Source organism: Vitis riparia, chromosome 6 (assembly GCF_004353265.1).
Source record: "Vitis riparia cultivar Riparia Gloire de Montpellier isolate 1030 chromosome 6, EGFV_Vit.rip_1.0, whole genome shotgun sequence".
Taxonomy (NCBI): domain Eukaryota; kingdom Viridiplantae; phylum Streptophyta; class Magnoliopsida; order Vitales; family Vitaceae; genus Vitis; species Vitis riparia.
The window spans coordinates 21,020,369-21,034,542 of NC_048436.1; the positions used below are offsets into that span (position 1 = coordinate 21,020,369).

Here is a 14,174-nt window from a genome sequence, read left to right on the forward strand (position 1 = left end):
AAAAAATGATAAAAAATATATAAAGAATTTTTTTATTACTTACAGCATGCAAATGTCTGTGCAATTGACCTTCCCACCTTCTATCAATGACTTCACAATACTTTTCCCATTGCTTGACTGATGCCTTGATAACCAATTTAGCTCTATACATTGCTTCATAAATGATTAATAGTGTGGGTTTTTTATCTTGATCAACCAATTTCAATACTTTGACGAGAGGTTCCATGATGGTTTGAACTTCTCATGCCTTCTTCCAAAATTGATCAGTTAAGATGAGGTTGGATACCTTATCTCTTACACTTTTTTTGCTCCTATCTTTATTGAATTCACGCCACTCATTTGTTGTGCACATTCTCTTCAAATCAGCCTCATAACGTATAAGACTCTCAAGTGAAATGAATTTAGTGGCAAAACGGGTTATTCCTGGCCTTAACAGATCTCTATCTTTGGTGAACACTTTCATCAAATTCACTACTTTCAAGCTATTATAAATAAATCTTGTGATCATCTTAGCTTGCTCTAATGTCTCCTTAATCTACTTCATGCTTCCAATATCTTCAAGCATTAAATCAATACAGTTGGTTGCACAAGGAGACCAAAACAAATGCTTCTGCTTCTCTATCAACAACATACCGGCTGCTTTAAAACTTGCCTCGTTATCAATGACTACTTGAACAACATTTTCCTTCCCAACCTCCTTTACAACTTTATCCATAAGGGAAAAGATGTAGTCTGCTATCTTAGGTATGTTGGTAGTGTCAACTAAAGAATGGTATATCATACTTCTATCACAATAAATCATGAAATTGATGATAGGCTTTCTAGTCCTAGAACTCCAACCATCACACATGATTGTGCACCCATATATAGGCCATTTAGCCTTCAATGTTGTTATGTATACCTCAAGCTCTTGCATCTCCTCTTCCAAATATGTATTTCCAATTTGGTATCCCGTGGGACCCTTGATGCCTGGACCTGCTTCTGCTATGGTATCAATCATTGATTGATAGTAAGGCCCACTGTCAGCTGCATTAAAGGGTATTGCATTAAAGAGAAAAAATTTAGAAATAGCTTTACCCACTTTCTTCACGCCTTCAGTAGAAAACAAGCTTTTTATTGATTTCTGCTCTGATGGGAACATGTAGGGATCAATTCCTTTTAGAGGTATGCTAGCTCCTTCTCTTACACTGAAGCTAAGTGTTAGTCCGCGCTTAATCCTAGCATTAGAAGGTTGTGAGGAACTACCACCCTTCTGATACTCTTGTCCATCTTCTTAAAAAATTCGACGACTTTCTTTCATTGCTTGCTTCATTTGTCTTCTTTCAAAATCAGCCATAACAACTTCCTCAATTTCATCATCAGAATCACCCTCATCAATTTCATAGAAATTTTCTCTATTTAAGGAATTCAAAATTCGTTCTTTTATTTTTCTTTAACTGTGTTTTTTCTTTTGAAGTATTAGACATATGTTGTCTAACACTATGTGACACTTTTACCGGTACACGTGGACATCTTTCCACTTGTCCAGATATATGTGCGATGTGTTGCTTTAATCTTGCTATACCGCCATGTATAACTTTCCCACAATATTTACACTTTGTGGTTCTTCTACTACCACCAACAGGTTCTGCATGCTCCCAATCAATATCATGTTTTGAAGCCATTTGGAAATTTTAACCTAACCATGTATAAAAGGAAAACAATTTACTTTTCAAATTAAATATATATAAACACATTTATATAAGAATTATAATATTTAATTTTCCACTCACTTATATGTTTCATATTGTTACCATATAAAAATAAATTGTACTAAAAAAGTAATAAACACGATCTCACCTAAGTTCATCATCTTTTGTTTTCCACTTATTTATATGTTTTTTTTTAAATTAAAATCAATGTAATTGACCATGTAAATGCATACCCTTCATTCCGTATTATTAAATCATTTATGATTATTTGAAGAAAAAAAATTTCAATAATTATTAATTTTGTATAGTAATTTAATTTTGCAATATAGAATTAATGTAATTGAGTAATAGGGAAATTTTTTGTCACTAATATAATGTAAATTTATTTATACTAATAGAAAATTGAGTGATATTTTTAAAGTATTCAAGACAATTTCTTGTACATTATATTTTGTACCATTATACAAAATTTTATATAATCCTTATACTTGAAGAGTAACTCAATTTATTAAAACCTAATTAGTTAAAAATGATGAAAATAATCCTTATATTTGAAGAGTAACTCATTTTTTTTTTTTTATATAAATAACCTTGATTATTTTAAGTATTTACATGTATGCTTTAAAAGAAATAATTATTTTTATAAGGAAAAAATGAGAGTGTTTTTTTAAAATGATGCAAAAAAAATAATGAAGGGTTAGATTTACAAAATTGGGTTTTCAATAACCTTTTTAATTAAATAAGTCATTTACTAATGCTATATTTTGTTTATGAATATTAGAGGAAAAAAAAAAAGGAAAACTAAACAAATTTAAGGTTAATAAATTATTTTTTTATGGCTCTTTTAATTCATTTTATTTATTTATTTTTCTATATAAAGATTATATAATTTAAAAATATATATAACAATAATATTAAACCATATATAGAGAGTATATATATTAATTTGAAAAGGAATAACATATTATATATATGATATTATAATAAAATCATAGGTTAATTTTATTTTATTTTTATAAAAAAAATACTATTTTAGTATATGTTAGAAACATAAAAATATTAACATCTTCATCATTTTTTGGGTTAAAAATTAATAATAAATATTTAAAGTAATAATTTTTCATAATATTTTATGTAAATTGAATAATTAATAAAGTTTAACTTTTTAAAAATGTGTCAAAATTTTCATTCCATGTACTCATTTAGAATTGAATTATGAACATAATATTATATAATTTTTTATTTTATATGTAATTAATTAGATTGGTTTTTTTAATTCAAAATTATTTTTAAAAATTAAAAAATTCATGAAATAATTTAAAATTATTAATTATGTCTTATTTAGTTTATAAGACATATAACAACAATATTTGAAAAGAAATAATAGATTATATATAGCAACAATATTAAATCATATACAGAGAGTATATATATTATTTTGAAAAGGAATAATATATTATATATATGATATTATAATAAAATCATAGGTTTATTTTATTTTATTTTTATAAAAAAAAATACTATTTTAGTATATGTTAGAAACATAAAAATATTAACATCTTTATCATTTTTTGGGTTAAAAAATAATAATAAATATTTAAAGTAATAATTTTTCATGATATTTTATTTAAATTGAATAATTAATAAAATTTAACTTTTTAAAAATGAGTCAAAATTTTCATTCCATGTACTCATTTAGAATTGAATTATGAACATAATATTATATAAAAAAAATTATTTTATATGTAATTAATTAGATTGGTTTTTAAAATTCAAAATTATTTTTAAAAATTAAAAAATTCATGAAATAATTTAAAATTATTAATTATGTCTTATTTAGTTTATAAGACATATAGCAACAATATTTGAAAAGGAATAACAGATTATATTATGCAACAATATTCAACCATATACAGAGATTACATATATTAAATTGAAAATGAATAACATATTATATATAGCAACAATATTAAACAATATTTGAAAATGAATTTATTTATTAATTTATTACCTGCCGGTCAAACCCCCTGCCATCTGTTTCTTCTTCTTCCCCAACACAACAACACCACGTTTTGTCCTCTGTCTTCTTCTTCTTCTTCCCCAAAACAGCAACACCCCCAACACAGCAACACGACGAAGACGTTTTGCCTTCTTCTTCTTCTTCCCCAACACAACAATACCACAAAGATGCAACCCTCTGTCTTCTTCCCCAAACCACGAAGACGTTTTGCCTTCTTCTTCTTCTTCCCCAACACAGCAATACCACAAAGATGCAGCCCTCTGTCTTCTTCCCCAAACCACGAAGACGCAGCCTCTCGCTCTTAGACTATCGGACCACGATCTGCTACCTTCCCACCAGACACCACACCAAAGATGAAGATTCTAGACTCCGACAATGGTGGATTTAGGGTTAAGTAAGTTATTCTTCAACCGAGCCTCTTTTTAAAGGCTTTTGAAAGGGTCACGAGTTTGTTTCAAATCTTCATGGGTTTATTTAAAATTTTCATAGGTTTTCTTTTGCAGAGGAATCTCTTATTTCTCTGAAAAATCAAGACTTGTTGTGATGGGGCTTTTTGTAGAGAATCTGTTGAATTTTTTCCCCCGAGTTAACTCGGAATATCGGTTGATTTTTTAAACCATGATCACTACTTCTTATTTCCTTTTAGCTAAGGACGTGTTAAAGGAGAAGTTGTAACCTATATGTGTAAGTTCATGGCGTCAAGTAGGTTCTCTAAAAGCCAACAAAATCTTGCTCTCAAAATGAGAATTTGTCTTGGAATGATGTTTTCTGTATTATGCCCTAGTTTTTCATGGCAAGTTGAAGTTCAGAGATTGAAAATAGCTCATGAAAGGGGATTAAAAGGCATGTCAGAAGACACAAAAATGCCCATGAGTGACTGGTGGCTAGTGGTTGGCTCCCCATTTGTTTATTTCGTGGGCGAAGAGTAAGTCAAGAATGAAAATATCGGTAATTATGGATATATCGGATATATTGGAGATATATCGTTGGATATTTTGACATAAATATCGGTAGACCTAAAATTGACCAAAACTTATAAAAATATAAAATAAAACTTTTAGAAATGAAATTAAAGTATAATAGACATTTTAAAGTTATTTTGTTAAATAAATTAATGTATATATATAATATTGTACGTGTCAATAAAAAATATAAATTTGATAAGTGTATATTGATTATTAAATTATATTAAATATTATTTGATCATTATATTGTGATATTTGATTATAATATATTTTGGTGGATATTTTGACACAAAATATCCGTAAACCTAAAATTGATCAAAACTTATAAAAATATAAAATAAAACTTTTAGAAATGAAATTAAAAACATAATATACATTTTAAAGTTATTTTTTTCAAATAAATTAATATATATATATATAATATTGTACACGTTAATAAAAAATATAAATTTGATAAGTGTATATTGATTATTGAATTATATAAAATATTATTTGATGATAATATTGTGATTATAATATGTTTAATTTTAAAATCTATTTAATATTAAAATTATGATATATTATAAAATAAATGATGATAAATGTATAAATTTTTAATATATTAATTATATTAAAAACACTATGAATAAAATTATGATATATTTTTACTAATCAATTAAATGAAAATTTTTCATTTAATTATAAAATAGTTATAATTAATTTGTTATTTAAAGTGTTTTTTTAATATTTTATTTATATCCTAAGTTTTGATATATATTTTTTTAGTACATATTATTTATCAAATGGCACATTTGCCCTAGTGGAGCTAGGGATGCACTTTGAACCTTTTGTTAGGGGGATTCGAACCCCCGACAGTAAGGAAAAAAAAGGCTCAATTTTGAGCTTTAAGCGTTGATCGCCCGTGTTAACCAAACGTTGACCAGACGATATATCCGTGCTATATATCGTGTCGGTGGGTGCCGACACACCAATATTTCACCGAAATATCGCCTAATTTCAGCGATATTTTCTTCCTTGGAGTAAGCGCATTGATTTTTCTCTCTTATTAGAGTTTATTAGAATTTTATCTTAAATTTCATTCAAAACTTTGCATAGTTTGCTAATATTTTAGGGAATGTACAAAGATGAAAAAAAAAATACAAAACAAAATAGAAGTAGAAGTTTTTGGTTGTGCCAAACGTGGCCAAGTCCCATCAACTTGGCCAACTTAAGATTTTGAAAAAAAGTATAATAATTTTTAAAAGGGGAATTAGGTAAAATTTCTTATCCATAAAGTACCAATAAATTCAAAACTCAAAAAAGTCACTTTTATTGAGAGTATATTTAAGAGAAAATCATTCTCATTTTAGCTACTAAAATAATAACTTGATACATATTTTCAACGCTACCCTCTTCATCACTTTTTTTTTTTCCTTTTTACCTTATTATTATTTTTTTTCCTCACTTGAACGACACAATTTTTGGACCTCCCTCGACCTCTTTTTTTCTTTTCTTTTTTCATCTCTTTTTTTTCCCTCCCCACTCCCGTCCGCCCCATTCCCACCTTCTCACCAAATTAAATTAAGTTTTATATTAATTAAGTTTTGTTCTTTTTAAATATTTTGATTTTAATTAATTTTATAAAATAATTCTCACCTATTTTCCCTATTTTTTAAAATCTACTTAATTAAAAAAGCAACTTTTATTTTTTTTTAAAGTACCATTCATTTATTCATTATATTTTTCATTTTCTTTATATACATTAAAATAAATCAATTTTTAATATAAAAATATACGCACCTATAATAATTAATAATCTAATAAATAAATAAATACTAATATTTTAAATAATATTGATTTCAAATATATATATATATATATATATATATATATATATATATATATATATATATATATATAATATTTTATTTTGTTTGGTATTCATAATATTTTTATATTTATAATTTTTATAATTTTCATATTATGGATCTCATTTTTTATATTTTTAATTTAAAAAATTTTTATATGATATTAAACCTAATTTTTAAAACGTAAATAAATAAAAAAACACCATTCAAATTTTTTGTTTTCTTCAAAATAAAATAGAAAAATAATATTAAAAAAATATTAACTTACCTTTAATTTCATTCAACAAAAAATTAGTAATGATTAGTCTTCAAAAAATTAGTATTGAAGGTATGTAAAATAAAAATTTAAAAAGTGTTTCCATTAAATTTTTAAATATAAATTTCACAATTCCCATCATAATCTATTGATATTATAAAAAAAAAACTAATGTTTTTTTATTAAATATGTAAAAAAAAAAAGAGTACATTTTTGTTTAATTAAACATGTAAAACATTAAAATTGTTTTTATTTTAATAAATAATATTTTTTAAAAGTACATTATATGTATTTTTTTGGGCTTATTTTTTAATAATCGCTCTCAAATTCATAACCACGATAATAAAAAAACTTAATAGGCTTAACACATCCTACTATCTACCGTAGTACTTTTAATCACTAACATTATGACTTTTAGGAAAAAATAATATTAATATCTCTAGTGGCATGTTTAATGTAGAAGGCTAGTATATCTTTTTATTTACAATGGTACTTTTAATTACTTTTAAGTAAAAATTATATTACTATTTTCAGTGGTATATTTGATGTAGAGGTTAAAGTAGTAATGAATAATATGACAGCTACGACAAAAAGGTCCAATCAAATGTAGTTGTGAGTTTATCTTATATAGGTGATAGTCCACCTTAAGCTAATTAGAGGACACTCCTGGAAACATGCATAAAGTTACTTTTCTAATGCATAAAATGAAAACTATTTTCCCCAAAATGTATTATCTATAAAAGTGACTTTTTTGGATTTTGAATTTATCAATAAAATATATGAAGAATGTGAGGAATTTCGTACCCTCGATATTTTACACTTTTTTCAATCTCAAGAATATTTTTCCACTTGAAAATGTAATAATATTATTTATCCATATTAATTAGACTTATAAATAATAAAAAGTATCATATTTTTTTTAAGAAAAAAAAAACACTAAAAAATTAGAGAGGGTACGAATAATGTAGAGAGTAGCATGAAGAATGTGAGAAACTTGGTAACCTCGATATTTTACACTTATTCAATTTTAAGAATTTTTAGTAAAAAAAAAATATTAATACAATTTTCTATTGGTAATTAAATTGATCACTATTCTAATTTTTAACAATAAATACTTATTTTAATTTATTTATAAATGGTTTTTTCACAACATTGTTATAACTTTACATCATAAAATAAGTGACAACTTTTATTTCACAAAATTTTTATTTTCCGAAAATTTTAAATATTTTATAACTTTTATAAAATAATTTATTGAATAACATAATCGGTTGTTGTATGATAAATTAAATGCGAGATTCATTCCCTTTAAAAATACACGGTTGTAGTAATGGTTTTTTTTAAATTTCATTCATGTAAACTTTACATGTGTCATATTTTCATTGGTTAAAAAGTAGAAGCATGGTAACGAAAAGCACTTTTCGACCATGGAATCCAATTTACTTAATGAATCACGTGGGTTGACATGAAGTTGACCAAGCTCTCGCATCCTGGAAACTGCGAAAAAGCAGGGTAAAACGCCAGCACTGCATGTACTGTTACTACTTTCGGCGCTCGCCTCTATGGTCAACGTGATGGAATTTTATGCGGTCAAGGAATTTTACTAATTTCGGCGCTCGCCTCTATGGTACTGTTACTAAGCTTTTTTGGGTTCCGAAACCAAAACAAATACTAACTGACTGCATTTTTCTCGAAACTCGAAAAAATCACTTTTATTAAGACTACATTTCAGAGAAAATCATTCTCATTTTATCTACTAGAATAATAACTTTCTACGTATTTTCAACACTACCCTCTTCTTCACTTTTTTTTCCCTCCCATTCCCACCTTCTCACCAATTAAATTAAGTTTTATATTAATTAAGCTTTGTTCTTTTTTAATATTTTGATTTTAATTAATTTTATAAAATAATTCTCACCTATTGTCACTATTTTTTTTAAATCTACTTAATTAAAAAAGCAAGTTTTATTTTTTTAAAGTACCATTCATTTATTCATTATGTTTTTAATTTTCTTTATATGCATTAAAATAAATTAATTTTTAGTATAAAAATATAGGCACCTATAATAATTAATAATCTAATAAATAAATAAATACTAATATTTTAAATAATATTGATTTCAAATATATGTATATAATATTTTATTTTGTTTGGTATTCATAATATTTTTATATTTATAATTTTTATAATTTGGATATTATGGATCTCATTTTTTATATTTTCAATTTTTATATGATATTAAACCTAAATTTTAAAAAATAAATAAATTAAAAAACATCATCCAAATTTTTTGTTTTCTTCAAAATAAAACAAATAAATAACATTAAAAAAATATTAACTTACCTCTAATTTCATTCAACACAAAATTAGTAATGATTAGTATTTAAGAGTATTTAATTTTAAAAGCAATATTTGAAGGTATGTAAAATTAAAATTTTAAAAGTGTTTCCATTAAATTTTTAAATATAAATTTCACAATTCTCATCATAATCCATTGATTTTTTTTAATTAAATATGTAAAAAAAAAAAAAAAGGTACATTTTTTTAATTAAACATGTAAAACATTAAAATTTTTTATTTTTATAAATAATATTTTTTAAAGTACAATATGTGTATTTTTTTGGGCATATTTTTTAATAATTGCTCTCAAATTCATAACAACGATAATAAAAAAACTTAATAGGCTTAACACATCCTACTATCTACCGTAGTACTTTTAATCACTAACATTGTGACTTTTAGGAAAAAATAATATTACTATATCTAGTGGCTTGTTTGACGGAAAAGGCTAGTATATCTTTCTATATACAATGGTACTTTTAATTATTTTTAAGTAAAAATTATATTACTATTTTCAGTGGTATACTTGATGTAGAGGTTGAAGTAGTAATGAATAATATGACAGCTACAATAAGAAGGTCCAATCAAATGTACATGTTAACTTATCTTATATAGGTGGCAATCCACTTTCGGTTGGTTAGAGGACACTCTTTGAAACATGTATAAAGTTACTTTTCTAGTGCATGAAATGAGAATTATTTTTTCCAAAATATATTATCAATAAAAGTGACTTTTTTATTTATTTTGAATTTATCAATCAAATGTACGAGGAATGTAAGGAATTTCGTATCCTCGATATTTTACACTTTTTTCAATCACTATTCTAATTTTTAACAATAAATACTTATTTTAATTTATTTATAAATGGTTTTTTCACAACATCGTAGTGTTATAACTTTACATCATAAAATAAGTGGCAACTTTTATTTCATAAAATTTTTATTTTTAGAAAAATTTAAATATTTTATAGCTTTTGTAAAATAATTTATTGAATAATATAATTGGTTGTTGCAAAGATAATTTGAACGTGAGATTTATACACGGTTGTAGTGTTGGTTTGTTTTCAATTTTATTCATGTAAACTTTACATGTGTCATATTTTCATTGGTCAAAAAAGTGGAGGCATGGTAACGAAAAGCACTTTTCGACCATGGAATCCAATTTATTTAATGAATCACGCGGGTTGACATGAAGTTGACCCAGCTCTCACATCCTGGAAACTGCAAAGAAAAGCAGGGGAAAACGCCAGCCACTGCATGGTACTGTTACTAATTTCGGCGCTCGCCTCTATGGTCAACGTGATGGAATCTTACGCGGCCAAGGAACTGGCTTTTTTGGGTTCCGAAACCAAAACAAATACTACAACTGACTGCATTTTTCTCCATTTAAGGTTAGGCGCCCGACATTCATCTGATTAGAAGCAGCACAGTAACTTCCCACTCCATGCTCCCATATATATCATCTTCACATTCATTTCTGCAATAGAAGTAGCTACAAGAAGAGAGAAGAAACTATAACTCGATCAATTCAACTATGTACTCTCGTTCATTTTCTTTCCATCAATAGTACTAGTCCGTGGTCCTTAGTCCTTCTGATTCATCTCATCTTCTCTCTCTCATTACTGTTTCTTCCTTAATTTTCTTTGTGGTCAATAGTTGAAGCAGTTGAGAGCAAACGAAGAAAAGCTTCTGCTGCTGTGCAGAAATGGAGAAAGATATTGTCAAGAGGGTGGGAGGATGGATCAAGGGTAAGGTGAAATATTACATTTGCTTCTGTAGGGTGGCCTTATTCGTCACAGGTATTTCCCAGCTAGTTATTTAATTTTAGACTATTACATAAATCAAGTCCTGGGAGTTCATTAATTTGAAATTTTTCTAAAATTTTCTTTCAGCTGCGGTTTACTGCCACAACGTTGTGAATTACAACGTACTGGGTGTCTTGGTGACATGCTTCACTCTTAATTTGAAGAAAGACACCATACGCAGATCAGCACTACTTGAGAATGTGCGGGAGGGGCTAGAAATACAGGTGAAAGCGTGGGCCTATGCCAGAAGGTCTGGTTTTAGAAAGATCATTATCTTCTCAACTGCTGCCTACATTCTGGTAAGTTTCTTCTGGTGGGTAGTGAAGTCAAACGCATAGATTTTGTAGGAAAAAGTAGAATCTTCTTGTTATTGCAAACATTTATTGCTTAATTACAATATGACATTCTAAATTCTTTTATTTAATCTATGATTAACTAATCAGTTTTTTTAATTTCAAATTATTTTTAAAAATTATAAGATTTATTAAAGAATTTAAAACATTAATTATGTCTATTATTTTTTATGATCATTATATATATATAATTTGAGTTTTAAATTAATTTTTAAAATTATTAAACTTATTGATAAATTCAATATAAGGTATCATTTGATTTGAAATTAATTTTCTCTAATGAAATAAATGGGAAGAGCAATTCTCTATTTTACTTTGTTTTTATAAATTGTTTTTAAAGAACAACAACTCAATAATGGTATAAATTTTTTAAAAACAATTTTGTTTTTAAAATCATATGCCCAAATAGGTTTTTATTATTTAGCAAAAAAAAAAAAACTCTCAAGGATTTTTTTTAAATAAAAATAAAATATTATTTCAAACTATGTATATTGTTAGTTTTTTTAGAAATAAAAAAATAAAAAAAAATTTATTTTAAATCATGTGAATAAATATTATTAACAATTTATTTATTTATTTTTCTCATTTTCATTCTTAATTTTACTTAACATTGACATAGAGACAAATTATCTTTTCAACTTTACATTTGTACACACATCCAAATATTAAAATTAGAATTACCAAATTCATTCTTAGGAATAGAAACAAAATATTCATTTCTATTCATTATTTCATGTACCAAACAAGTCCTTAGTGTTTTCATTTTTGGGTAGTGAGCTTGTAATGGATTTAGTTATTTTCTTCTTCCATCTATCTCGGTGTCAGGGTAATGGATTTGAAACCCTAGAAATTGAACATTCAGGGTGATGATTGTATGAAATATAAGAGAAATCGTACAGTTTTAATTGGAGAAAATAGATATTAGATTACCCATTCATTCTGTTGGAAACAGTCCCATTACTATCCATTTCTTTTGTCTCTTATTGTGTCTAGTTTTGTCAAGAATGTTGCTTTGTAATTTTGTTTTGATCATTTATTCTTAAAAGAACTCGAAAATTGTTGCTACAGGGTCTTGTGATGTTTTACCTATCAGCCTCAAACCGAATTCCAAACACCAGTTTTGGACTATACATGTTTCTTTCTGTTCTAATAGCAGTTGGTAAAGCTGGAGGTGTGTCTTTCTTAAAAACATATCTTTTGGATGAGTTAATAGCTGGCCATGAAAACATATCAGATATCAATTACAATCGAGCACAGCGGCGAACAAATATATGGTTGTCCCCAGCTGGGGTCTTGGTTGTGTTTGCCACTCCCTTAAATTTCGATGAATCTTGGTCAAGAATGTTTTTGAATTCAATGTATATGGTAGGAGCTGCTTCCTTCTTGTCCTTCTGTGGCAGCTTATTCTCCCATCAGAGACATCATCCCAACACAAAAACTGAGAGCACCAAAAGGCATCGCAAGTACCCTGATACTTCTGATGAGTATCACCTAAAAAATGATCATCAAACTCTTCCTCCTGATCAGCCCTTCAACAACGATGGTAATCAATTGCCTGAATCATCACCGACTGCTGGTGCAGAAGCACAACAGAAAAGCCCATCACTTTGTTCTGTGAAACAAGAAAATGTAGGAAAGCTTCTTCTAAGAATGATTCCTATGTGGAGTGCTTTTATCGTGTTTGGTCTGGTAATGTCAACTGCAGACACTTTCTTTAGTGTGGAACATGACATCATGGACGATCAAATCGATACTTCTTATTTCCTTTTAGCTAAGGACGTGTTAAAGGTAGTTAGTGCCTGTCTGAGTAAGTTCCTGGTGTCAAGAAGGATCTCTAGAAGCCAACAAAATCTTGCTCTCAAAATGATAATTTGTCTTGGAATGACGTTTTCTGTATTATGCCCTAGTTTTGCATGGCAAGTTGAAGTTCAGAGATTGAAAATAGTTCACGAAAGCAGATTACATGGGGTGTCAGAAGGCACAAAAGTGCCCATGAGTGACTTGTGGCTGGCTTCCCAATTCTGCCTGTGGGGACTTGCGGAAGGGCTTGCTATAAGTGGGCTGGACGAGTTCTTCGGTTATCATGTTTCAAAATCTATGGAGGACTACGGGTCAGAGGTATTCAATACAATTCCTATTGGGATTGGTAGCTTCCTCAGCGTAGTTTGTGTTTCAGCATGTGGGGGGTGGTTTGGCAACACCTTAAACCAGAGTCGTTTGGACAATTATTACCGGATGATAACAATCGTGGCTTGGATAAACCTATGTTGGTTCTTCTTCGTATCAACATTTTACTCAACAAAGGAGGAGGTGGAGGATGAGGGTATACAGCTACAAGAAATCATAGCGGGAGTTGGTTAATTTAGAACTTTCCTAGCTGCTTCAATCCATTTTTATGGATATCTCTCGAAGAGAGTGGTCTATACTTATGAGCTTTGACAAATTATTTTTTAATTCTTTTGTGACAACATGGTTAATGTTGAATATCTTCATTTTTTTTAATTTTTTTTGTAAATGTTAGAGTACATTGATGAAATAGTAGACAGCTACTGCTCTTATGTTATACACTATATATATCATTACAATCTTGTAGGGTAAATGATTCCCTTGTCAATTTGAGACCTATGTTGTATTTTTTGTTAAAAATATTATTATTATTATTAGTTTATTTTTTGGGGGAAGAGTAAGTACATTCATTTTTCTCTCCTATGATAGTTTATTGGAATTTTATCTTAAATTCCATTCAAAACTTAGCAAAGTCTGTTAATATTTTAGGAAATATATAAAGATGGAAAAAAAAATGGAAGGAAAAATTTGTGGTTGAGCCAAGGAGGTCTAAGTCCTATCAACCTAACCAACTCAGGATTTTGCAAAAAAATTACAACAATTTGAGAAAA

General features: G+C 27.3%; 1 protein-coding gene across 2 annotated transcripts; it reads left to right on the plus strand.

Annotated features, from left to right (window-relative positions):
• Positions 1-10,658: 10,658 nt before the first annotated feature.
• LOC117915620 (protein NRT1/ PTR FAMILY 5.7-like) lies at positions 10,659-13,888 on the plus strand. Of its 2 annotated transcripts, none has more exons than XM_034831230.1 (3): positions 10,659-10,918; positions 11,012-11,223; positions 12,346-13,888. In XM_034831230.1, exons 1-3 carry the CDS (start codon positions 10,825-10,827, stop codon positions 13,636-13,638), a joined length of 1,599 nt encoding a protein of 532 aa, XP_034687121.1. In that variant the 5' UTR covers positions 10,659-10,824; the 3' UTR covers positions 13,639-13,888. The 2 variants fall into 2 exon arrangements, with proteins under 2 accessions (XP_034687121.1, XP_034687122.1); XM_034831231.1 differs by having other exon boundaries at positions 10,659-10,867.
• Positions 13,889-14,174: the final 286 nt, after the last annotated feature.